Below are 25428 nucleotides of genomic sequence, written 5' to 3' on the forward strand. Positions count from 1 at the left end.
GGGCTTTTTGCCTTAATTTGTTGAACTCGGGGAAGGATTTATCGAACTATGAAACAACACAACGAAACAGTAGGAAGCCTCGTGTGGAACAAATATACATGCAGGAACATCACTGTGCTCTTGCACGCCTGTAAACACAACACTGGAGAGAGAGAGAAGAAAAAAAAAAAACCTGGAACAGTCTGCTCCTTTTGGCAGAGCGCGTATAAGAAAGGTTATTTGTACGTACAAAATGCAGCTCAAGAAATTGAGACTATGACCAAGGTCCCTGCAAAAACCGTTGACGCCACAAAAGGATAGTTTACCCCTATGTTACAAACAAAGAAAAGGTAACTTGCTATAACCATTCCTCTCTACAACGAAATATATATACACAATCTTAATACATGCCCACATGAAGTCTAGTAAGTATACCCAGCGAGGTGACAAGTCCTAAAATTTGCTAGAACTAAAAATATGAGTCTTGGCAACTCCCAGAGAATTTTCAGCATGCTCTACAAATAGAGGTCACAAGAAGTGGCTAAACAGCACTCAAAATTTACACCAGGGACATGTTGCGATACAGAGCAACTAATTCAAAAACTCAAGATAGGATTCGAACAGAAAGGAAAACAAACAGCCAGCCCATAGGAATGCACTTTTTTTACTCTTCACTTCATGATCTTCTCAAATTTTCATAATCCTCTTCCCTCTCTCCATAAATTTCTCCACATGTCCATGATCCAAACACAACCTAAGAGGGTGTGAAAGCTCAATATAATACACCAACATACACCAAAATCTGGAGGTTTTAAGCACCTACTTCGTTGATGATCCTCCCTCGTGTCTTTGAGAAGAGGCAAAAATGGAAGTCAGGTATTCTCTAACCCATGCGAGTTTCACCAATAAAGGCAAGGAATTCATCACTGGAGAGGGTGAAATCTCAAAATAAGTGGGCTTTGGTGTTGACGAGCATCCAATAGATTGGAGCAATTCATCAACAGCAAGTACTCGAAACTTTGGGGGTGGTGCATTCAGAGCGATGTTATGAACTCGGTGCTCATAAATCTTCCCGTGCTTATCCAGTTTGTACTCGGAAGTACCGTCAAATCTACCATGCCTCTCCCATGGTACACGGGGGATGCCGTGGACAGTCCACCGGACCATAATGATGTTCTCAACAGGCTGCCACACACTAATGATGTCAATCCACAAGGCCTTAAAAAATATTCTTCCATGGAATCGTAGGGCCCAGAAAATTGCCTTGTAGTTCTCAATTCCAACAAAAGTGTTGAGTGGATCTCTGAAGACAATATCCTCCCTGTACAGATTAAAAGGAAGAGATTGGTATGTTATTGATGAACAAATACTAAGTAGGCAATCTTAGAACCAGTTTGCCTCCACGATGTAAGCAAAAGTTGAAATCTGAACCTCAGAGCAGGAAAATGTTAGGGACACAGGGCAGGGCCAAGGAATAAGCCCACCATGCCACTGCCTAGGGCCCCCATTTTGGGATCCAAAAAATAGGGCCGCTGTTCCATATTTAGTCATAAGTAGATACTTCACATATGTCAAAAATATGCGCACCTAGCTCAGTGGTAGAAGCTCTCCTTAATCCACGTGTTTCCTCAATTCCAACCTCTTTCTCTACCTCTTTATTAACATACAAATAGATTTCCCATAGCAACCGAGTTTTGAACTCATTACCCCCCAAAAAGTAAACATGCACTCTAGCACTCTACCACTGTACACGGGTATAACTTCGTAAAAAGTCGCACCAACTAATATATTTAGATTTTGCAGTAACTTCAACTATTTTTTCTAAAATTTCTGGTTTGTATGTTCTTTGTAGTTTTGTTTGAACTCGGTTCAACATATGAGGCAAGTATACAATATTTTGTTTGATGCTGATTATTCTGACAGACAAACTTATTTGATTACGTCCCTTTGTATTTGTAAGAAACATATATAGGGCCCCGTGTAGCAATCTGGCCTAGGGCCCCAAAATGTTCAGGGCCAGTCTTAAAGGGACACGAATACTTGTTCAATGAAGTGTCCTGATACAAGCCATGATAGTCTCCACACCAACTGATGGTGGACACTTGTGAGAGTCTTCACACGTTTGCTTGTAAAGTGATAGCATCCCTCTCATTCTCGGTAAAAACGTAAGAGCATGGTAAGCCAAATACTGTATCAGCCATGCTACAAATTCATTGAAACAACCTCTACACCTCATATGATCAACAATATATGTTCTATACAAGAGGCACATCCCATATGCACTGTTGGCACATAAATTTCAACCAAAGATTGATGAATATTATTAATATATCATATGTTGGACTTGCGAACTAAAAGGCATATAAAGAGCCTAAATGCATGTTGACCCAGCGAGCCCGCGAATCAACGAACACATGTTGGCCCAACGAGCCCGCGAATCAACAAACACGTGTTGGCCCGACAAATCTAACGAATATATGAGCCTGCGGAAAAAAGTAGCAGGACTACAAATCAGTTGAACCATGTAAGCCCATATCTCGTAAGGCCTACAAATCAAATATTCGGTTGAACCATGTAGGCCCGCATTTTGCAGGGCCTACAAACCAAATATGGGTTCACGTAGTCTCAAATTGGTACGTAGAGCCCAAGAAATACTCTTGTGGAAGCAAAAGAATATTACAAGATGAATGTCATCTGATGCAACCAACATTCAAAATTTAAAGAGACTAAGAAAATATGATATCATCCTATCCTCTGGCAACAACTATTCAAATTCAAAGGAATTATTTGGCGGCCAAGCATCTGATGAAGGAAGCCCCTATAAATATGAGATCCATCATCAAAGGAAGGGATCCCTGATATAGATCTCTCATCTAGACCTAACATCTCTCTCATCTATCTCATCTACCTCAAGACGTCAGATCTCATACCTCATCTTTCAACTCTTCACCATCACAGTCTCCGCCCAAACATAAAAGCTATACATACCTCTTCTCTCTCAACGTAGAAAAAATATACACAGAGAGAGAAGATATACTCCATTCAACCAAAACCACTACAATCTACAACCACCAAGCAACCTACTCACTCACTACCACCTGCAATCTTTAGCAAACTTCGAAGATCAGTAAGAGTAAGCACACCAAGTGATAGGTAAAGGGTTCCAATCCCTCTAAATGTATCAAATATTCTCTGTTCTGATGTAAACAATGGTTTTAAACTCAATCATCAATAAAATTAAATTGTTCTAGTCTTTTTCTGTTCTTTATTCTTCATTAATCGGAGGTTTTACTTTTTTGTAGTATGTAATTAATGATTTGAAATCCAAATCGGAAATAGGAGCCTACCTATAAACAATCAACACTGTTCGCTTGAACAGTGGATATTTGAGATATCGATTTCGAAGTGTGGATAAATTCTACGGTTCAAAATTTATGTCTACAAATTTCTGGCACGCCCAGTGGGACCTATTTCTCCTCCCATCTTTTGAAGAATAAAACAAATTATAAAACTTATTATTCTAACAGTGTCCCTTGCTTCAACATATTCGAATATGGAAGTTGCAATCATGAAGGCTAACAACGGATTCGCTGTGAAGACACCGATGAATCCTACGACGGGGATTCAAAAATCCTGGAGGGATGTGTTAGTCTCTCCGGCACCTACTTACTGGAAGGCTCCAGAGTGCAAGCTCTTGGTTGTCTCACCAGAAGTTCCTGCTTACTGGAAGGCTCCAGAGCGCAAGCTCTTGGCGGTCTTACCAGAAGTGCCTGCTCATCGGGAGGCTCCAGAGCGAAAGCTCTTGGCTGTCTTACCGCAAGCTCAAACAAACAATAGCACTTCGCTGCTCCAAAAGGCCGAAAGCCTCAAAGGAGTAGCAGAAGATCTGTTAAAGGCTGCCAAACAATATATGGTAGTAAGAGCAACAAAGTGCTCATGGGACTTCCTTAGAAAAGCAAAGGATGCTACGGAAGCAATAGCAGTTGCTGTTACCCTGGCCAAGGCCCGCACAACCCAAAGTACACTGGGTCTTTTGATTACACAGGCGGAGCACTCAATTATGATTGCAGAAAAAGCTCAAAAGAGGGCATCTATGGAAAACTGTTCCATCATCAAGAACATTGGCAAGGAGATGATCAGCCAAACCCGAAATCACGCTAATTCGTTAGCCCAACCGAAAGTGGTGGATTCGTTGGCTCAACGAAAGACCAACAAGTCGACGGCTTTGCATAATTCATCCGTGCCGAATCGTCGACTCGTAAGTCCAATTGTGAGAAATGCTGCATCAATCATAAAAATCCAGGAGACACAAGTTTTCTCTTCCATGCCTATAGGGGTTCAGCCAAAAACCCCCCACTAAAGCCTCAAACCCAAAGAGACAGAGGCAAAGGAGGAACAAAACCGTCAAAGGGAGAACAGAAGTCTGTAGCAGCCAACGTTATGGGAGCAATTGAAAAGGCTCTTGGTAGTTATAATGACGACCTTGAGTATTCCACAGAATTAAGTGAGTCATAGTTGAACTCTTCTGATGGTGAGAGGGATTCTGTTTCCACCACCACAGAGGAACAATTTGCCAAATTGGTTGAACAAGCAAAGAGAACTGCTACTTCGATGATGCTTATGCCAGGGACAGTAACAAGGTCTATGGCCAAGCAAGAACAACCAAAGGGATTAACTATAAGCGAAGGAGATGACTCTGTCTCAGTATATTTGTCATCCCCCGTGAGCAGGAAATCATCATCCTCCACGAGTAAGAAGCCCAGAAGTGTTTCCGTGATGGTGACGAAAGTGGGTGATGAAGAAAGTTCAAACCCTCAGCTGTTGGAAGAAAAGGTAGCTTCGCTACAAGAATAGCTAGCGAGAAGGGACCAAGAAATGTCTTGTCTCAGCTGATGGAACAAATCAAAAGTTTGCAAGCCCAAGTAACAGGGGACAAACAGAAAAAATCTGCCTTTGAGGAGGAATCATTCGAAATCCCAAAAACAAAGTTTACTGGGGGCAACGGACATTTCTTTGTTGACCCAATGAGCAGTAATGCAAACCCGATGCTCATGGCCATGATCGATGACATGGTGAAGAAGCAAGTAAAGAAGGCTAAGGAAAAGGATGACGAGGGCTTTCGGATGATCACAAAGCCCTATCCAGCGTGGGTGGATACCGTTCCATTCCCACATGGCTTCTCCCAACCTGATTTCAAAATGTTTGGAGGAACGGGAGATCCTAGACAACATATTGCCCATTTCCTCTCACGATGCGGGCCAATAGCACAGAATGAAGCCTTGTGTCTACAACTCTTTGTGCAATCTCTTGAAGGTTCTGCATTTTCTTGGTATTCGAATCTCTCTGAAGGATCAATCCAAAGTTGGGATTTCATGGTTAAAGAATTTCTCAAACAGTTCTGCAATACCCAAAGACGTGTTGGGGTACCAGAGCTCATTGAGACCAAGCAACAAGATAACAAACCAGTCACCGACTTCATTGCAAGATGGCAAGCTTTGACGTTTGCATGCCCACAAAAGTTCACGCAGTTGGAACTCATTCGCATGTCTCTCAATAATTTTCGACGTGAGCTTTCTACGGCACTCATGGCCCAAACCTGTGAAGGGTTCAATGACTTATGTACCAAAGCACATGACATGGAACTACACTTGGGCAAACGAAGAAGGCCGAGGGTTGTAGATAGGCTTGAAACGTCAACGGCTGCAATAGTTGAAACCAAGAAAAGAGTTCCAGTTGTGGTTGGGGCACAAAGACCGAAGGAAACTAAAAAGGTCACCATGAAGGAAAGATTGGAAAAGAAGTATTCCTTTACAGATGACTTGGTAGAGGACATGTTTGAAGACCTCTTGGAGCAGAAGTTGATTATGCTCCCTGATGTGAAAAGGCCGCATGAAGAAGGCAAGAAAAGTGATCCAAAGTATTGCCCATATCATCGCCTTATCAGTCATCCGTTAAGGGATTGCTTTGTCTTGAAAGACAAGATTCAAGAACTCTTTGACTCGAGGGTTATTGAGCTTCCCTCTACTGAGAAAGTGACAGCGAACCCAATTACAGCTGATGACGATGAGGAGGGTGAATGGATTGTATATCAATCAAAAGGAATGAAGAAAAGACGAAGTTCCTCATCCAAAGCCAAGGCGCCCTTTGTTCCAAAAAGAGCGCAAAAGCCAAAAACGTCCAAAAAAATAAAAAGGACCAAAGTGAGTAAAAGCGCGAGGAATAAGAAGAAGAGCCAAAAGAAAGCAAAGAAAGTGAAGCTTGTCCCCGATGAGCCTTTGAAACAATCTCCTCGCATTACCATCACTCTTGAAGGATTTTTGCCTGAAGAACTTCAATCTCCAGAGCTAAAAGCTTATTTTGAGAAGAAGAGAGACGAGGCAATAACCCAGGTCCCATGCCTTAACATCATTGTGATAAGTGATGATGAAGAAGAAGAAGAAAGCACTGCTTCAAGTCCAATTCACATACCGGATTCCCCTATTGTGATAAGTGACGATGAAGAAGAAGGAAGCAATGTTTTATGTTCGATTCATATATCTGATTTTCCTACTTCACCAAATCTCGCGGTGGAAGAGTTCATGGTAACCCCTAAGGCTCGTGTAACTCCTGAAAGGACAATGGCTTCACCAAAGTACTCCCTTGTACCTCCAATGCTCTACATAAATACTCCAGAATATGTAGTCAGTCCATCTCAAAGAAATATGGGATATGGATCGGATACGGAACTTATGAGAACTTCTCAAAAGCGGCTTCGTTTTGAAGATGAGAAGTTGAGCCTATCGGATGACGTGATGTGGAAACATTCTACTCAATACCCACATATCCTCGAGTCATCCGTAGACTCAAGTTTCTCTCCCAGGTACCCTTCGCCAGCAAGAACATACGATGGAGAAAGTGTGTCCGGTGACCATTTTGATTTTTCATGCAACGTAATTTCGGTGGATGTGAATTTTCAAGATGCGGATATACAAATTAGAAGTAGTCTAGAGGATGATGAAAAAGCGAGAGTTTTTGCTCGAAGGGAGGGAACAAATCAAGCGAAGGTAATTGTAACTTTGAAAGAGGAAAAGTCCAGAATTCCCCAAAACTATGCAATTGGAGAACACATTTTAAATCACCCATATCCTGAATGGATTGAAATGGTCTTATTCCCAAGAGGATACTCCATACCACATTTTCCCTTGTATAATGGAGTTGGATGTCCAAGGCGCCATTTAATGCATTTCCTAGCACTATGTGGAAACACAGTACGAAGTCAAGCACTACTTCTGCAGCAATTTGTACTCTCGTTAGGAGGATGGGCAGCTGATTGGTGTTTTAGCCTTCCTCCCAATTCAATCCTTGATTGGGACACAATGGCAGAACGGTTTTATAGGAGGTTCTACACACCATGGCCAATGGAACTTGAAATGTGGGAGCCATTACAGGATGAAAATGTTTCATTTCAAACATATGAGTTGCCAGAAGGAACCGCGGAACAGAAGCTCGAATCCGTGTTGGACCAACGAGACATGGAAAGTATGAGACCTAGAGATTTGTTCCCTCTATGGGTTCAGCAAACACTGTTCCCTGTAGGATACGAGCTCCCAAATTTCTCTATCTATGAAGGTTACGGTGATCCTGAAAAGCATATAAAGCTCTTTTTGAGACAATGCAGGGAAACTGCTCAAAATCAAGCATTGTGCTTACGACAATTTCCTCTTTCTCTAGATGGGATTGCATTTGATTGGTAATGTTCTCTCACTGGGTTTATTATACCTAGTTGGGAGGTCATGAAAAATGCCTTCATACAATCCCAATACTTTTATAGATGGGACTCACGATATCTGAGAAATGCAAAGGAAAGGCATCCCCAAAGAGAAGAAATGATCATTGATGATGAAAATTCATCTGTTGGATCAGCAAACATGGTGCAAATAAGCGACGAGCCTAAAGAAGGGGACGGGAAGGAGGTTGTCCATGTGTGCAAGACATATTTGACTTATAAAAGACAGCCCCGCAATCAGCCAAGCCAAAGTTGCAAATACCAGTTACACAAGAAGTCCCAAAAGAAGAAGAGCAAGTGAAATATGATGTTCTTGCTCATCTAAAGAAGATCCCAGCTCTGGTAAGCATATATGTTCTTGCTCATCCAATCCGGATGATTTTCGCAAGGAGGTCCAAGAAAAGGGGCAAAAGAGCACAACTACATGCCTGTCTACAGTAGCATTTGGCGATGAGGATATGTATGCAGAAACACCAGATCACAATCGACCCTTGTTCATCACTGGTCTTGTTCTGAACACCAAAATCTCTCGGGTTTTGGTTGATGGTGGGTCCGCAATAAATTTACTACCAAAAAGGGCTTTGGGCATAATAGGGGTTCGATTATCCCAACTACGGCCATGTCATCTGGTGATCCAAGGATTCAATCAGAATGAACAACGCCCCATTGGGGAAAATCAAATTGCGAACTAAATTTGGTGGCATCGAGGAAGATACCGAGTTTCTAGTGATTGATGTAGACACTTCCTATAATGCCTTGCTTGGGAGACCATGGTCACATAATCATATGGCGGTGCCCTCTACCTACCTTCAGTGCATCAAATACCCATTGCCTCCACCTATAAATGAAGAGGTAAATGTTGCGGATAATGATCCCTTTAATGGGGTTAAAGCTTACTATGCGGATGCTCGTTTTTACACAAAGGCTTCGCAAAATAGAGTGAAGGGCTCAACAGAAACAGATACCAAAAGCGTGAAATCTCCGACAAAGAGGGCATTTCGCTACATTCCAAAGTCTCAAAGGAAGCCGGGGGCAAGTGCTTTAGCTCCGATAAACCCAACTTTGGAGTTAAAAGATGCATTTGTCTTACCATTACAGAAGGCAAAGTGCACATAAGTGGAGAACTATCGTAAATTTGTAGTCCCTGCGAAAGCAAGAGGCATGAAGCCTATAGTGTTCCATGCACTTGGTGACATGGAAAAGAAAGTTCAGGATGATAATCTCAAAACTGTGGAGATATTGAGCCCAATAAAACCAAGTTATGCTGCAAACATTACAAAAATGTTAGTGAAAGCTAGTCTTGATCCTAAAAAAGTATCCACACAAACAGTAGCACCTTTTGACTCCATGCTAACTCATGCACAAGCCAAATCCCTTCAGTAAGGAGGTCCTATTGTGGCCACAAGGGAAGGATTGGGCTATCAAGCCGCAGAAGAAAAGCTCTTTGTAAATATGATTACAGTTGAAGGGGCCTCGGATGATGGGATTGGAGATGAGACATATCCCATACCAACACAATCTGAAGAAGGAGGTCAGGCTACAATTGACGAGCTTTGCGAAGTCAATCTTGGTGATGAAGGAGAAAATAAGCCAACTTTCATAAGTGCAAACTTGGCAGAGGAAGAGGCTCAAAGGTACATCTCTTTTCTGAAAGAGCATCGCGATGTTTTTGCATGGACCTACAACAAAATGCCTGGACTTGATCCTAGAGTTGCAGTTCATAGACTCGCAATCCATCCTGAGAAATGGCCAGTTAAACAAGCGCCAAGAAGGCACGGCCAGAATTGACATCCCAAATCGAGGCTGAAGTCGATAAACTCCGTACAGCTGGATTCATCAGAGAGGTTAAATACCCGACTTGGTTGGCAAACATAGTCCCAGTTCCGAAAAAGAATGGGAAAATACGGATTTGTATTGACTTCCGCGATCTCAATGAAGCTTGTCCTAAAGATGATTTTCCTTTACCCATCACAGAACTTCTGGTTGATGCAACCACAGGTTACGAAACCTTGTCATTCATGGATGGATATTCGGGTTATAATCAAATCCAAATAGCCCCTGAAGATGAAGAACTGACAGCTTTTAGATCTCCGAAAGGGATCTTTTGCTACACGGTGATGCCTTTTGGTCTAAAAAATGCAGGGGCAACATACCAAAGAGCAATGACAGTGATATTTGGTGATATGTTGCATAACATCGTTGAGTGCTATGTTGATGATCTTGTCGCCAAAACCAGAAATAAGGAAGATCATTTGGATGACTTGAAGCAAATTTTTGAACGCTTAAGGCGGTACAAGCTCAAGATGAACCCGTTAAAGTGCTCTATTGGGGTTTGTTCAGGTAAATTCCTTGGGTTTGTAGTTTGAAGCAAAGGAATCGAAATTGATCCTGCGAAAATCAAGGCTATCTTCGAAATGCCTCCCCCCAAAAATTTGAAGGAGTTGAAAGGGTTACAAGGAAGATTAGCCTATATAAGAAGGTTCATCTCTAACTTGGCAGGGCGATGCTTGCCATTCTCAAGGCTAATGAAAAAGGGTGTACCCTTCGAATGGGATCAATCATGCCAAAACGCGTTTGATAGTATCAAGGCATATCTCATGAAACCCCCGGTACTTATGAGCCCAACCAAAGGAAAACCATTGTTGCTATACATTGCTGCTCTTGACTGCTCATTGGGAGCCCTTTTGGCCCAACATAATGAACAAGGGAAAGAACAGGCTTTGTATTATCTAAGTCGTACTTTGGTTGGTGCAGAACTCAACTACTCTCCGATTGAGAAAACATGTCTCGCTTTGGTGTTCGTCTTGCAAAAGTTCAGACATTATGTCTTGGAGCATGAAGTCAAATTGATATCAAAGGCTGACCCTTTAAAGTATATACTGTCAAGGCCAATACTCTTTGGGAAAATTGGAAAATGGGCAGTAATCCTCCAACAATTTGCAATTGAATATGTTTCCCAAAAAGCAATAAAAGGTCAAGCCTTAGTAGATTTTTTAGCAGCTCACCCTATCCTTGATGATTCACCTCTAGCCACTGATTTACCAAATGAGGAGGTCATGCAAGTTGAAGTTCAAAAAGCATGGGAGATGTACTTCAATGGGGCAACAAGGAGTCCAAATGGCCAAAAGCAAGACGATCTAAAAAATAACAAATCTGGAATCGGTGTTGTGTTCGTCACACCAAATAATGCCATAATTCCTCATTCCTTTGCCTTGACATAAGGATGTTCAAACAATGAGGCAGAATATGAAGCTGTAATTGCTGGATTGGAATTGGCATTGCAAATACCGATCGAAGAGCTCTTAGTCTATGGAGATTCTGAGTTGGTGATAAAGCAGTTGCGTGGAGAATATATTGTTAAAAAAGCAAGCTTGGCCCCATATCACGAAAGGGCTAGCCAGTTGCTTTCACAATTCAAGAAAGTGAACATTTTCCATGTTAAAAGAAGGATAAATGCTCAAGCAGACTCCTGGCAAGTTTGGCTGCCTCACTCTCCTTGCCTAATAGGGAGACAATAACTGTTACAGTTGGAGAAAGAAGAGTTCTACAACCCTTAACTGAAATCTCAGAAGTACTGCCAGTATTTGCAGTCACAACAAAAGAAAGCGACGAAGATTGGCGCAAGCCCTTTATAAACTACCTCCAACATGGTAGGCTTCCAGAGGATAAACCAAAAAGGGCAGAGGTAAGGCGTCGAGCCACAAAATTCATCATGTGGAAGGACGCATTATACAAAAGATCCTTGGATGGAATGTATATGCGTTGCATAGCCAATGAACAGGCTCATGAAGTTATGGCGGACGTTCATAGTGGTGTATGCGGACACCAAAGTGGTCCAAAGTTACATATGCAGTTGAAACGCCTTGGATACTATATTGGCCAACCATGATTTCTGATTGCATTAATTATGCAAAAAGTTGCCAAGTTTGCCAATATCATGGAAATTTTATCCATCAGCCTCCAGAGCCTTTACATGTGACAACATGCTCTTGGCCATTTGCAGCATGGGGCATCGATGTTATTGGGCCTATCAAGCCATCGTATCCTCTGCGGTCGATAAATACATCATAGCTGCCCCTGATTATTTCTCAAAATGGGCAGAAGCAATTGCTTTGAAAGAAATGAAGAGTGGGAATGTCTCAGATTTCATCCGAACCCATATCATCTATAGGTTTGGGGTCCCAGATAGTATCATAACTGATAATGGGCAACCCTTCAGAAGTTGTCCATTATACAAGTTATATTCCAAGTACAGCATAAAGATCAACCATTCTTCATGATACCATGCGCCTGTTAATGGCTTAACGGAGGCTTTCAATAAGACTCTATGCAAAATTATCAAAAAGATGGTTAAGCGAAATAAAAGAACTTGGCATGAGAAGTTACAAGAAGCATTATGGGCCTATTGAACTTCGCATAGAACTCCAACTCAAGCGACACCCTATTCCTTGGTGTTTTGGGTGGGTGGGTGGGTGGGTGGGTGGGTGGGTGGGGGGGGGGGAAGCCGTATTGCCACTGGAAGTACAAATACCTTCTTTAAGAGTAGCAATACAGGAATCCCTAATGGAAGAAGAAAATGCGAAAATAAGGATGGTCGAGCTTAAAGCCTTGGATGAAAGGAGACTATATGCTCAACAAAACTTGGAGATATACCAGCAAAGAATGGCCAACGCTTTCAATAAGCGAGTCCGGCTTCGTTCATTTAAGAAAGGGGATTTGGTGTCGATGGTTAGAAGACCAGTAGTCATATCTCGAAGGACTAAAGGAAAGCTTGAGCCTAAGTGGGATGGGCCCTATGTCATTGAGAAGGTTTATTCTAATGGGGCTTATTTGTTGATCACAATGGATGGCGAGCGGATCATCCCTCCCACCAATGCAAGGTTCTTGAAAAGGTATTTTCCTTAAATAAAGGCCTGCTAGGTTGAAAACCCGCAAGGGCGGCCTAGGCAAAAGTTAGGGTGTAAAAATAAAAAGTCCCGCTAGGTCAAAAACCCGACCTAGGCAAAAATTAGGGCAAACAAAATAAAATGGGTGGTTCTAGGAATGCACGTGATTGGCTAGGGTGTATGTACCGACCTAGTTGGGATATACATCTTTAGTAATGATGCAATTAATCCTAGATCCTTCATAAAAAAATAAACAAACCACCAATGGTGCAGTATGTGGCTAAACTGCTAAAACACCTCACCGAAATCCATGGTGATAAATCTAAGGATACTCCTGGCCCGCAAGAGTTTAAACTGTGAACGGCAAAACAACCCAAACAAACCAAATAAACCATACTCCTGGCCCGCAAGAGTTTAAACTGTGAACAGCAAAACAACCCAAACAAACCAAATAAACCATACTCCTGGCCCGCAAGAGTTTAAACTGTGAACGGCAAAATAATCTCAACAAACAATCTCAATAAATAAACCATGCTCCTGGCCCGCAAGAGCTTAAACTGTGTACGGCTAAACAAAGTCTAAAAAATCCAGAATTCAAATAGACAAAAAATCCAGAGTTCAAAGCGACATTATTCGAGGGTGAAAAACTATATTACTGAAAGAAGCTCAATTCATCAAAGAAGCTCTAGCAGCATCAAGTGCTTCTTTCACAGCATCATGATGCGCACTTTTCTTCTTGCATTGCTCAACAATATCCAAGGCGACATGAAGATCCTTCTCAGATTTAGAAATAGTTTTGGAATACTTGGATAAATCAATTTGGGAAGAAGAATGCTTGGCCTTGCATGAGGACAATTCGGACTCAAGTTTTTTGAGTAACTCCTTCGTAAGGACAATCTCCTCTTCAAGACTGGTAACATGCTCTGAAAGTTTGGAGACGGAAAAAGCCATCTCCTCATAAGAACTGGCCATCTCTTCAAAATTAGTCTTTTTGACCTCGTATTGGGCCTCAAGTTCACTAAGAGAAGCATCATTATCAGGGGTACCTGATACTTTGGTCCATAAAACAGAATATTTGACCAAAGCTTTCACCTTCTCGTAAAGAGAACTAAGGTCCACTTTAAAGCTCTTCAAAATGGAAATAATTCCATTGGATTGAGTAATAATGTCCTCAATGCTTATTGTGGATGACTGGAGTTAGATAAAAAGGCCTTTTCTGGATGTGGACAGCAACCTCACAAGAGGAAAGAGGGATGGACTGAACAGGAGGTTTATCGATCCTAGCAATCAACCCTTCAAGTTCAACAGGATCCATCAAGTCGTCGAAAGAAGCTTCTCCTATAAAAAGAAGCGTCATGTAAAAAAAAGGGGGAAAGGTCAAACATTTGCAAGGTAAATAAATTGGTGAAGAATTTACCAGTGCTTTGGGCTTGTGGGGTTGATGAAGGCAACAAATTTGACGAGGTAGCTTGCCACGAGTTCTTTGAAGAGGCATGAACTAAGATAGACAAACAAAAAAGAAGAAGACAACATTTATACAAGAGAGAGGCATTAAAATTTTCTTTGCCTCAATGCAAGAATTGTATACCTTTGAAGGTAGCCATAGTAGCAGAAGACGTGGCAGACTTCGAGGGTAAAGATCCTAAAAATTAAGGACACGAATAAAGCCTAGAAAAATGGGGCAATAAAATAAGTAACACAAAAAAAAAAAAAGAGGAGGATGTTGTGCCAGTATGTTTCTGTTGATATTATGGAATGGCTAGGAGGATGACCTGGAAAGAGAGTAAAACAAAGATGAGCAAAGATTCTGTATGCAAGCAAGATGTAATACCCTTAAAAGCACTCTTAGGAGAACAATCTGACAATGGGGTATAATTATAGAACTCGACAGTTTCATCCTCACTCTCATCATCCTCATCCTTCGTTTCACCTTGCGAGTCATGCTTTGATTCCCCTTGCAAACGATTAGATGCCGAAGCTGAATATTCTGAAGATAAAGAAAGGCTAGGGGCCTCTATGCTTGCTTTAACTCGCCCCAAGACAAGCAATTCACGTTCCTTCTCAAATTTGTTTAAGATAGCTTGTACATCTTTTCCTTCTAGAATGGAATCTTTGCCTTCAAGGAGAGAATCAATGTAAGCTCTAAATTGGTCCAAAGAGGAGACAAACTCTTGTGAGGAATGATCAAAGTTCTCAGGAAACATCGTCTCCATCTCCAATGGGCAAATCACAGCCTCAGGATCCTCAAACTCAAAATGAACAGTTGTACCACAGAAATGGCGACACTGGGACTCCAAGATATTAAGAAGATATCTTTGAGGATATCTTCTTGGAGAGGATCTCGCTACTTTATCCGGACCAGGAGAAGGTCTCGCTACTTTATCCGGTCCAAGTAACATACCAGAAGACTTCGAGGATCTACCAGAAGAAGAATGTCTCGAAGTTGAAACACCTGGTCAAGAAGAGAAAGGAGTATCAAGAATGATCGGAGCAGCCATCTTCGCCGTCTTCTTCATTCTCTTCTTTGAAGTCTTAGGCTGGTTACTTTGTTTTCGTTTCAATTCTGGGGAAAACTGAAGAACAAAGGAAGAAGCTATCCACCAACGAGTATAAGGCTCTGTCACAAATGTGGGATGTCGAGTTGACGAATCTCAATAATAACGTTCATACCTTCACGCAACATTTCGCACCAATAATAGAAAAATGTGGCAGGATTGGATTGTCCGCAGCAAGATGTATCTAAATTTCTCGGGCAAGCTTGATAAAATCCGAACTGACGGGCATATCGACTTGGGGCATAAGGCTCACTAAGAAAAGAAGAGCCCACCTTGAATGTTAGGATTCCCGGACGAAGACATATTAGATAGCTAAGGAGGAAAGGAGAAATGTTTGTATCATCATGAATCCTTCCCTTAGGCTCGTCATCGTGAGTAAGAGCCCTAGAAAAATAGTTATCTTGGGAAATCGTGAGTAAGAGCCCTGGAAAAATAGTTATCTTGGGAAACTAAAAATTGTTGCGCATAGGGCTCTTAGTAAGATAGAAATCACCAGCAGCCTGAGTGCCTATAAACCCAAGATATGGAATGAGCTTATCAATGAGTCTACCATTTGAAGGATTGCCATGAGAATATGTCTTTGGAAAATAAATGGACATCCATCCAAAGATATATTGAAAGGGGCCATAAACAGCTTTCTTTCCTGGAATAGAAGAGTTAGCCACTCTATTAAAACAATGATAGAGGTATGCAAGAACAGGTATAGCCAAGCTAAATAACAAACCCCTTGCCATTACGAAAGTGGAAGAATGCGGGAGCACAAAACCGCTAAGCCAACTTGCAAGAAAACCGGCAAGATACACTTTGTCAAAAATCGAAAAACCTATTGGTACCGTAGGAAAAATGCACCGACGGCCACCGGACGGCCGATCCGAGCCGTCCAAAAATTTTAAAAAATAAAACCGAGTGGGCTCTCGCGAGAATCAATGGCATCCGAAGTGTGTAGGGTACTTGATCCGAGCACCCCTTTTTCGTGTATATACACATATATACATATATAGACGAAAAAGGGGTGCTCGGATCAAGTACCTTACACACCTCGGATGCCATTGATTCTCGCGTAGACCCACTCGGTTTTGTTTTTTAAAATTTTTGGACGGCTCGGATCGGCCGTCCGATGGCCGGAGACGGCCGTCCGGTGGCCGTCAGTGCATTTTCTCTACGGTACCATCGGTACCAATAGCAGTACTCGTCAAAAATATTTTGTCTTCGCTGAAAGGAATCCGCGTAAGGCTCTACGAAGTAGGAGGACCAAAGACTTAAGTTTTTGGATTTTTCCTTGTTGGCATATATATCAAATAAAGTGCGGCATGTAGAACGAGTCTGATCAGAATAAAGGACATCATTCGTTGGAGTATACTCTTCATAAAGTCCTCCTAAAATAGGTAGGCCACTGATGCGATGAAGATCCCACAAAGAAAAGCCAACCTCTCCATATGTTGCATGAAAAGTGTTGGTATCCGGTGACCAACGTTCTAGAAAAGCCTTGAACACATTTATATTTCTTGTATATGAAAATTGGGAAATAAAAATAGCAGAATAAATGCCAGCCTTTTCTAAGATAGGAGCAAAGGAAGAAAGTACGTCTCTTAACCAGAAAAGCCATATGGGCTCTTGAAGATGCGAGGAGGTGCCACGAATGTTAAATGAAGAATCCCACATAACGCCTTCGTTCTTCATCTTCTTGATAAGAAGATTAAAATTAGAGCCGGGAACTGAATCATCTACTTCGCTCTTACAAAAGGGACGGAGCAAAGAAATAGGAGATGAGCCTAGATCTTTGGAAAATCCTCTTCCATATATCTCGGAGCATTTTCACACCCCATTATAGACAAAGTCGTCAATGTTGTCAGGAGGAATATATGATCTTTGTGTTGAGGTCAAATTGTCATAAATAGACCGGTGTCTGGCAACTTTGGGGCCAAATTTGTCTAGAACATCTCCCTGATTACGACGAAAGTATTCGAAGTAAAATCCATGATACTGAAAAAAGAAAAGAAAAGAAGAAATGGGAATCAATTCAATCTGCAACAAAAAGACAAATAAAGATGAATATCTTCAAAAGACTTTCAACAAGAAAGACAAAAGAGGATGAAAACCCTCGAAAGCCCTAAACGTAAATGGATCTCAACAAGAGCTCCCGTGAGGAAGCAGATGTCAGGTACAGCTTCAAACCCATAGAAAAGGGATCAACACAAGCCTTTGGGAGCCAAAGCCAAAAGGAAGCTCCTTTGAGAGCCTCTAAAGACAAATGAAGAATATTCTCTCCGACAGAATCTTGGCAATGCAAAGATAAAGCCATTAAGAGAAATCTCAAAAGTCTAAGAGACAAATAAAGAAAAATTCCCTTTCAGCAAAGCCTTCTTCAAGACAAATGTTGAACCGTTTTACAGGAATCTTCTGCAAAACCTTTGAAGGAGAACAAGCCAGAAGAATCCTCAAATTCAATAACATGATCAAACCTCTCAAAGGCCTTAAAAAGACAAAAATGAGAGGAGAATCTGTTAGAAAATCGAAAGACCAGTTGACAAAATCCTCAACAACAAGGGGATCAGAGAAGAGTCCAAATGGGTTTGGAGATGAGCCTGACAAAAGCCTCTCACAAGAGACTAAAGCCAAAAGTGACAAAAATTCCCCGAAAGGAATTAGAGCCAGATAAGGAGCATAAATACATGAATTGAACTGAGTAACAACAAATTTGTTACCTTGCAAGCAACGGCAAATAGAATTGCGCAAATAGGCCCTGAAAAATCAAGACGAGGAGCAAAATAAGGGCATTAAGAAAAAAAGAGTTCTACAGCAGTAAAAAAAAACTCTGAAAGACTCGGCCTTTTGTTTTAGCTTGGTTTTGGCCTAACTCTTTTGGAGAAAATACATTCCAATACAATACACCATGTGGACTGTGGAAATTGATAAGAGGAGTATATAAGTTTGCAAAAAAAAAAAATAGAAGCTTTCCTCGTAACAAAAAAAAAAAAAAAAGTTAAAAGTTCTAGTATTAAAAAAGGGAGACTAGCTGGAGCTTAAGAAGATTTGTGTTTGATTTTGTAAGACTGCTTTTATGATGTTTGGAGAAAAGCTGTTTGACAATCAGCTTTCTTCTCAAAAAGCTTTACATAGCTACAAAGTCAGAGAAAAAAAAAGACTTGCTGAAAATAGAAAATTGCAGCAAATAAACGGAAACTACTGTAGCAAAAAAAAACGAAATTGTTGTAAAAAAAAAAACCGAAATTACTGTAGAAAAAAAAAAAGACGAAGAAGAAAAGAAAATGCCAACATACCTTACCTGAGCAAGGAATCTATAAAAGCAAGAAAGGGAAAGACCTGGTGTTTGCTTGATGAAAAAAAAGAAAAAAAAGGAAAAGCTTCAGCAGAAAAGAAAGTATTGTGAAAGGAATAGAAACTGAAGTTTGAGGAAAGAAGCGTTCCTTACCGCAATAGAGAAAATTTGCAGATGTGCAGAAATTTTTTACAGCAGAGGCAGCTATATATATAAGAGGCCAATACGACTTATTGGGTAAAAAGAAGTCGTCGTCAAAACAACTCTACATGGAGTAAAATCTGGGTAGTCAGTACATATCTCTTGGAAGCCTTAATGAAAGTTCTTTCCAAACTCTCTTTGTCCAAGACTCCTATAAAAGGAAAACTCACAGCTTTTTTTATCCAAAAGAAAAAAAAAAGTAGATTCCAATGAAAGTTGGACTGGAGTTTTCCGATTTAAAAAAAAAAAAAGATTTTGGCATTAATTTGATAAATCAAAATAAGAGTCCAAGAATAGGCCAAGACAAAGAAACAAGGGTCCTATTCAAACTCTATTGGAAACAGGAGTATGTGGACTCTAGAATTCTATAATGATATGGATTTATACACAAAAGGACCAGTAGAAAGAAGGAAAAGAAGGAAATTGCTGGATGATTTGTAAAGTCCTACTTCAACTATGTTTGCAAAGAAGGGAAGAAGAGGTCCTACTCAGACTTGGATTCTTAGCAAAATATACACACACATAAAAAAAAAGAGGCTGTCAGCTGGAGTGAAATATTGGGTTTGGTCCACACCAAAATATCAAAAAAATAAAAGAGGGTGGCCTGTATATACAAAGCCCCCAAAGAAGAAATCATACAAAAAGAAAGGCCTACGGAAAAGGCTTGCAAAAAATAATCTACATCCATGATATATGGAAGTACTACATGAAAAAAAGGGTAGCCCATGCAAAACCCCAAAAAGGAGAGGCTATTTGAAAAGCCTATAAAAGAAGGGGTCAGCACAAAAAATAAAGTGCTCATGAAAATGGTTGTTTAAAAATAAAAAAATAAAAAATAAAAAGCCCGCTAGGTTGAAAACCCGCAAGGGCGGCCTAGGCAATAGTTAGGGTGTAAAAATAAAAAAATAAAAATCCCGCTAGGTCAAAAAAAAAATCGACTTAGGCAAAAAAAAAAAAGGTGCAGGCCTTGCAAAGTCAAAAGACCAGAGTTCAAGTAAACAAGGACTCGCATAAAAAAAAAAAAATGAAGCACATTCAAGATATGAAGACCATCATACTAGAAGAAGTGTCAAGAGATCGTGACTCGTGCAAGTCAAAACTTGCTTGCACGACTCACGAGGGGCATTTGTTGGCACATAAATTTCAACCAAAGATTGATGAATATTATTAAATATCATATGTTGGGCTTGCGAACTAAAAGGCATATAAAGAGCCTAAATGCATGTTGACCCAGCGAGCCCGCGAATCAACGAACACATGTTGGCTCGACGAGCCTGCGAATCAATGAACACATGTTGGCCCGACAAGCCCGCGAATCAACGAACACATGTTGGCCCGACAAGCCCGCGAATCAACAAACACGTGTTGGCCCGACAAGCCTAACGAATATATGAGCCTGCGGAAAAAAGTAGCAGGACTACAAATCAGTTGAACCATGTAAGCCCATATCTCGTAAGGCCTACAAATCAAATATTCGGTTGAACCATGTAGGTCCGCATTTTGCAGGGCCTACAAACCAAATATGGGTTCACGTAGTCTCAAATTGGTACGTAGAGCCCAAGAAATACTCCTGTGGAAGCAAAAGAATATTACAAGATGAATGTCATCTGATGCAACCAACATTCAAAATTTAAAGAGACTGAGAAAATATGATATCATCCTATCCTCTGGTAACAACTATTCAAATTCAAAGGAATTATTTGGCGGCCAAGCATCTGATGAAGGAAGCCCCTATAAATATGAGATCCATCATCAAAGGAAGGGATCCCTGATATAGATCTCTCATCTAGACCTAACATCTCTCTCATCCATCTCATCTACCTCTCATACCTCATCTCTCAACTCTTCACCATCACACTCTCCACCCAAACATAAAAGCTATACATACCTCTTCTCTCTCAACGTAGGAAAAATATACACAGAGAGAGAAGATATACTCCATTCAACCAAAACCACTACAATCTACAAACACCAAGCAACCTACTCGCTCACTACCACCTGCAATCTTCAGCAAACTTCGAAGATCAGTAAGAGTAAGCACACCAATTGATAGGTAAAGGGTTCCAATCCCTCTAAATGTATCAAATATTCTCTGTTTTGATGTAAACAAGGGTTTTAAACCCAATCATCAATAAAATTAAATTGTTCTAGTCTGTTTTCTGTTCTTTATTCTTCATTAATCGGAGGTTTTACTTTTGTAGTATGTAATTAATGATTTGAAATCCAAATCGGAAATAGGAGCCTACATATAAACAATCAACACTGTTCGCTTGAACAGTGGATATTTGAGATATAGATTTCGAAGTGTGGATAAATTCTACGGTTCAAAATTTATGTCTACATGCACCATACAAGGGAAAGGGAAAGGAAACCTAAATCAATCATACATACTCAAGAAAGCCTACAAAGTCTAAAAATTGGGTCAAGAAAGTATCAAATCCATCGAAGAACCAACCATTCCGAAAAGGTAGGCACTACTCTTCAGTTTGGAAATAGACTCTTCAATCCTCTTAAAAGTCCTATTGCTCCGCTCTCTCACCAAATGATCCACATCAAACCAGAGACACCATAAACCAAGCTTTGTTCCTTCTCTTCTCCACTCGAGTTCCTCTCCAAGAATGGAAAAGATACATTCTATTTTTGGAGAAACCCAAAACACTCCAAGCACATCAAGTATCCAAGAACCAAAGGTCTCTAGCAACATAAAATGGAAAAGATGATCGATCATTGACTGATCCCTTCTATCTTGTGAATACAACACCAAATTAATAAGAACCTGACTCATCCTAATTAGATTTTCATACGAAGAATCTTACCAATTTACCATGGCCAGTCATCCACACAAACCCAACTTAAACGAAGCTTAGAACCCTTGACCACCTTCATGGGTCCCATCCCAAAGGAGAGGAGTTCCACATTTGAGACCCTCTACAATTAAAACAAAGAAACGTCCTGATCATTACCTATCAATACGCACTGAACTCAATGTTTCTCAGATTGGATTCATTTACTGCGGTAACACAAAGTGTGAGCTTGAAACCAATCTGCCACCCTTGGACATAGATTATGGTACATAAAATCCAGTCAAGAAATGTAAAACCACCACCTTCCCCACATATCTTTCTTTATCTTCTGAGAATGTGAATTTGCGATTAATGCCACCACTTATCGAAAAACTAGAAGGAAAATAAGAATTTTAAACATGGAAATGAACGTCTGGAAAGTAATAGTAACATGCTTATTGTTACTCCTACTCTCCATGGCTTTCTAGGTTGTGCACTTAATTAGCAATTCTCAAAACAGTGATACTCATGCAGGAGCTGCACTAAGATATTCTTTGAACAACAGAGCTATTGTTTATTTTTTAATGAAAGCCAAAAGCTACTTAGGAGGAAAGAGGTGGCAACTGGATAAAAGGACCATTTGCTTTTCACCACAAGTCATTTTTCCTCCTGCTGCACCCTTGAGTTTTGCTGAAGAAAAACAATACTCAGCATGATGAGGGCGGTAATTACAGTCACGTCAAAGACCGTCTAGGGTGAAGGGTGGCACCTTATGACGAAGGATTGCCGAGCCAACCAATCGGTCGGGATCCAGGGGTGATCCTAGGGACAGGCTTTGGCCCCCCAAAGATGACCGCCATGGACAGAGACCAGTGGAGAGCTCTTTGTTCTTATCACGATTCACCACCTAGAGGAGACGGTCAGCCACAAGACGCAAATCGATAGGCAAAAATACTGCAGGCATAAGGAGCGGTACCACGAGTACAATGGTTTGGTATAAAGACTGAGACCATCACCAAGAGAGGTCGCATTCTCGTGGTCACCGAAGTCATAATGGCCGAGGTTGTGAGCAAGGGGAGGTTCTAAAACCCGTGCCCAAGGAAATCAGCCGAGGTTGTGGGCAAGAAGAGGTTCCCAAACCCGTGCCCAAGGAAGTTGGGAAGGTGACCGAGCCTGCGGTCACACAGAGCCCAGTCTCGGTCACATAAAGTACCAGTATTACTAATTTGCCAATAATGCAAAAAGATACAAGTAATCAGGGCAACATACACTAACAAAACACAGACAAACAATTATACAGATGCACAACGTTTAATCCTCTTGGTTGGTGGATTTGATCCCCGCACAACTTATCAAAGTTTGGCCCCAAGAAAGTAATTTCTTGTGAATTCCATAACGCAGATAGTGTAGGGAAATATCCGATTCCACCCGCAATGGAAGCATAACGAAAGAAATAAACACACACGCAAGAGAAACACACAATATATGTGGTTCGGCCCCCAATGCCTACTCCACGGGAGGGAGAGAACAATTTCCATTAATATTGGATGAGTACAATGAGATAAGAAATACCCCCCACCAAGCCCTAAAGCTCGCTTGTATTTTTATCTCCCTCAAACTCGCACAATATTCTAACACTATTTTCTCTCTCACACACCTCTATTATTCTTTTGTGTCTCACGGCCGTAGCACACAAACACTACTTTCTTTCTTTCTCTCCAAACATCTTAAACCCATGTAGAAAAGGCCATCTTAAACCCATGTAGAAAAGGCTATTCTAACGCAATCCAATTCCAGATTATTCCCATGAAGCCACTTAATTACCAGAGCCAATAAATACCCAACTAACCATCATTTTTTTCTTTTCTTTCAATGGTATTTGCCGTGGGAAAAATCCCAACAGATAACGCAGATGGCCTGCCTTAGCTCAGACAGGGGATTAGTTGCGGTGCGTGTGAGCTGGTCTAGGACCTTCGAAATCAAAAAAACAAAAAACAAAAAAAAACAAAAATTCAGATGCATGCACATATGAACATATAAAAAGCTCATATATATCCATATTTGTTCAAACCTGTATATATTAAAAGTGAGTTCCTTATAGAACAGCTCTGGAAATTCCTCGCGCAGAGTCCGAATCGCATACCCCGTGTTCACGTAGTAATCCTGCTTCCCCTCCTCCTCCTCCTTGCTCTTCTTCGGCGGCAACGACGTTGTGCTGAGATTCACCGGAGCTGCTGCTAACACGTCGTACAACCCGATATTACGATGACCTAGTTCTGATATTCCAACCTCAAAATCTTTGATCCTCGAGCAAACCCTAACCCCGCCCCTGCTGTTCTTCTTAAGCACTGTTTGGTTTCCGACACTCCTTGGGATAAAGTAGGCCGGGAATTCCAGGCGGAGGCCGGAAATGGAGGAGACTTCGACGGACGGCGCGATTAGGGACATCGTACGGAGGATGCCGATGAGCGGAGAATGGTGGAGTTAGAGGTTGAATTGATTGGGAAAGGCCATATGTAATGTGACGCGAAAGAGTGAGCGGTGTGCGAATATTCGAGGTGGAGTTGTTTGGTTGCGGAGAAAAATCAAGATTAGGGGTATTTTCTCGGATATGGACTGCCCGAAGAGATAGAGAAAGGGAAAAGGAACTGGATAAGCCTCTGTTCTGATAGTAATGGGATGGCAAATACTATTTCATTTGGATTTTTTTTTTTCTTTATTCAATTTTTTTTAATTTTTTTAATTTATAAATTATGACTTTCTCATGATGAGAGGTATTTAAAATGTAAAAAATTATGTGCCATAATCTTCTTCTTTTTTTGGATTATGTACCTAATTTTTTTTGTGAATTATATACCTAAAATTATTACTTTGTGGATTATGTACCTATTTTTTTTTAATAAAGACAAAACAAAGCAATAATCCATCAGAAATTGACGAAAAACAAATAAATACGAAAAAATTTGATTAAGAACAAAAAAATCATTCTAATGGATTATTTACCCCAAAAAAAAAACCCTATATAAGCTTTATTTGGACATAATGCAAACACGGCTGGCAATTGGCAAAGAGGATGCGGCCATATTGGGTCTTCAAATTTTTTTCTAATTTTGGGGTTTCCAAATTTTTTGTTCTCTCATTTTTTGCAAATTCATAAAAATTGGTAGGAAAATTTTCGGCAAAACTTAGACGCCAACCTAAAATGGTGGTAAAGATATACTAACTGAAATGAAAATTTAACCCACATTCATGGAAATTCAAACTATTTGAAGAAAAACGGCTTGATGATCATGATATGAATATTGTAGGGGTTCGATTTAGGAGGGACCTTGGCCTGAGTTAGTATTCCTCTTCTGCTGCTCTGTTCCTCTGCCTCTGAACCTGCAACAAGTCACTAAGGCTGGAATAGCCTAGTGACCCTCCGACGATCTAGTTAGATGTAAGGAGAGATGTTTTAGGTTTAGGGTTAGGGAAAGATGGCATCCCTCTCAAAGATGAGTATCCCTTTGTATTTATAGACCTAGGTTTACTTGGCCTCCAAGCTAGCGCGTAGAGGTCACGCTCAGGTAACCGCCTCGGATGACATCATAGATGACACGCCAGATAAGACGGTTACGAAGCACATGGCCAGACCTGGCCCTCATGATCCTTTCCGCCACGCGTCGCTCTTGGTCCCCTCTTGCTATGTAACATTCTTCCAAGAGGCTTTAACGGAATGCACACTTCGGTATTTAACCGAAGCGTAGACAGGGGACTCGATACCAACCGAGTAAACAGAAGGATATACACAAGCCCGTGCTGATATGAGGCCTCAGTTAATGGTGGTCCGGTTAGATTACCGAGGCCATGACCGAAGCCTCCACAATAGCCCCTCAAGCCCCTGGAGCTTTGCACTTCTGCTTCAGGGTTTTGATCCCATCGTATGAAATATCGGGCCTTGATCCTTTTTAGAGAATAACCGGAGAGTGAATTTGCTTCG

General features: G+C 41.0%; 1 protein-coding gene across 1 annotated transcript; it reads right to left on the reverse strand.

The window, feature by feature from the left end:
* Positions 1 to 312: 312 nt before the first annotated feature.
* LOC131322237 (uncharacterized) lies at positions 313 to 24110 on the reverse strand. Its single transcript, XM_058353490.1, has 2 exons — positions 23521 to 24110; positions 313 to 1300 (listed from the first exon to the last, which is right to left on the reverse strand). Exons 1-2 carry the CDS (start codon positions 23895 to 23897, stop codon positions 799 to 801), a joined length of 879 nt encoding a protein of 292 aa, XP_058209473.1. The 5' UTR covers positions 23898 to 24110; the 3' UTR covers positions 313 to 798.
* Between the last annotated feature and the right edge of the window lie 1318 nt (positions 24111 to 25428).

The sequence above is a fragment of the Rhododendron vialii genome, chromosome 1a (genome assembly GCF_030253575.1).
Source record: "Rhododendron vialii isolate Sample 1 chromosome 1a, ASM3025357v1".
NCBI classification, from domain to species: Eukaryota; Viridiplantae; Streptophyta; class Magnoliopsida; order Ericales; family Ericaceae; genus Rhododendron; species Rhododendron vialii.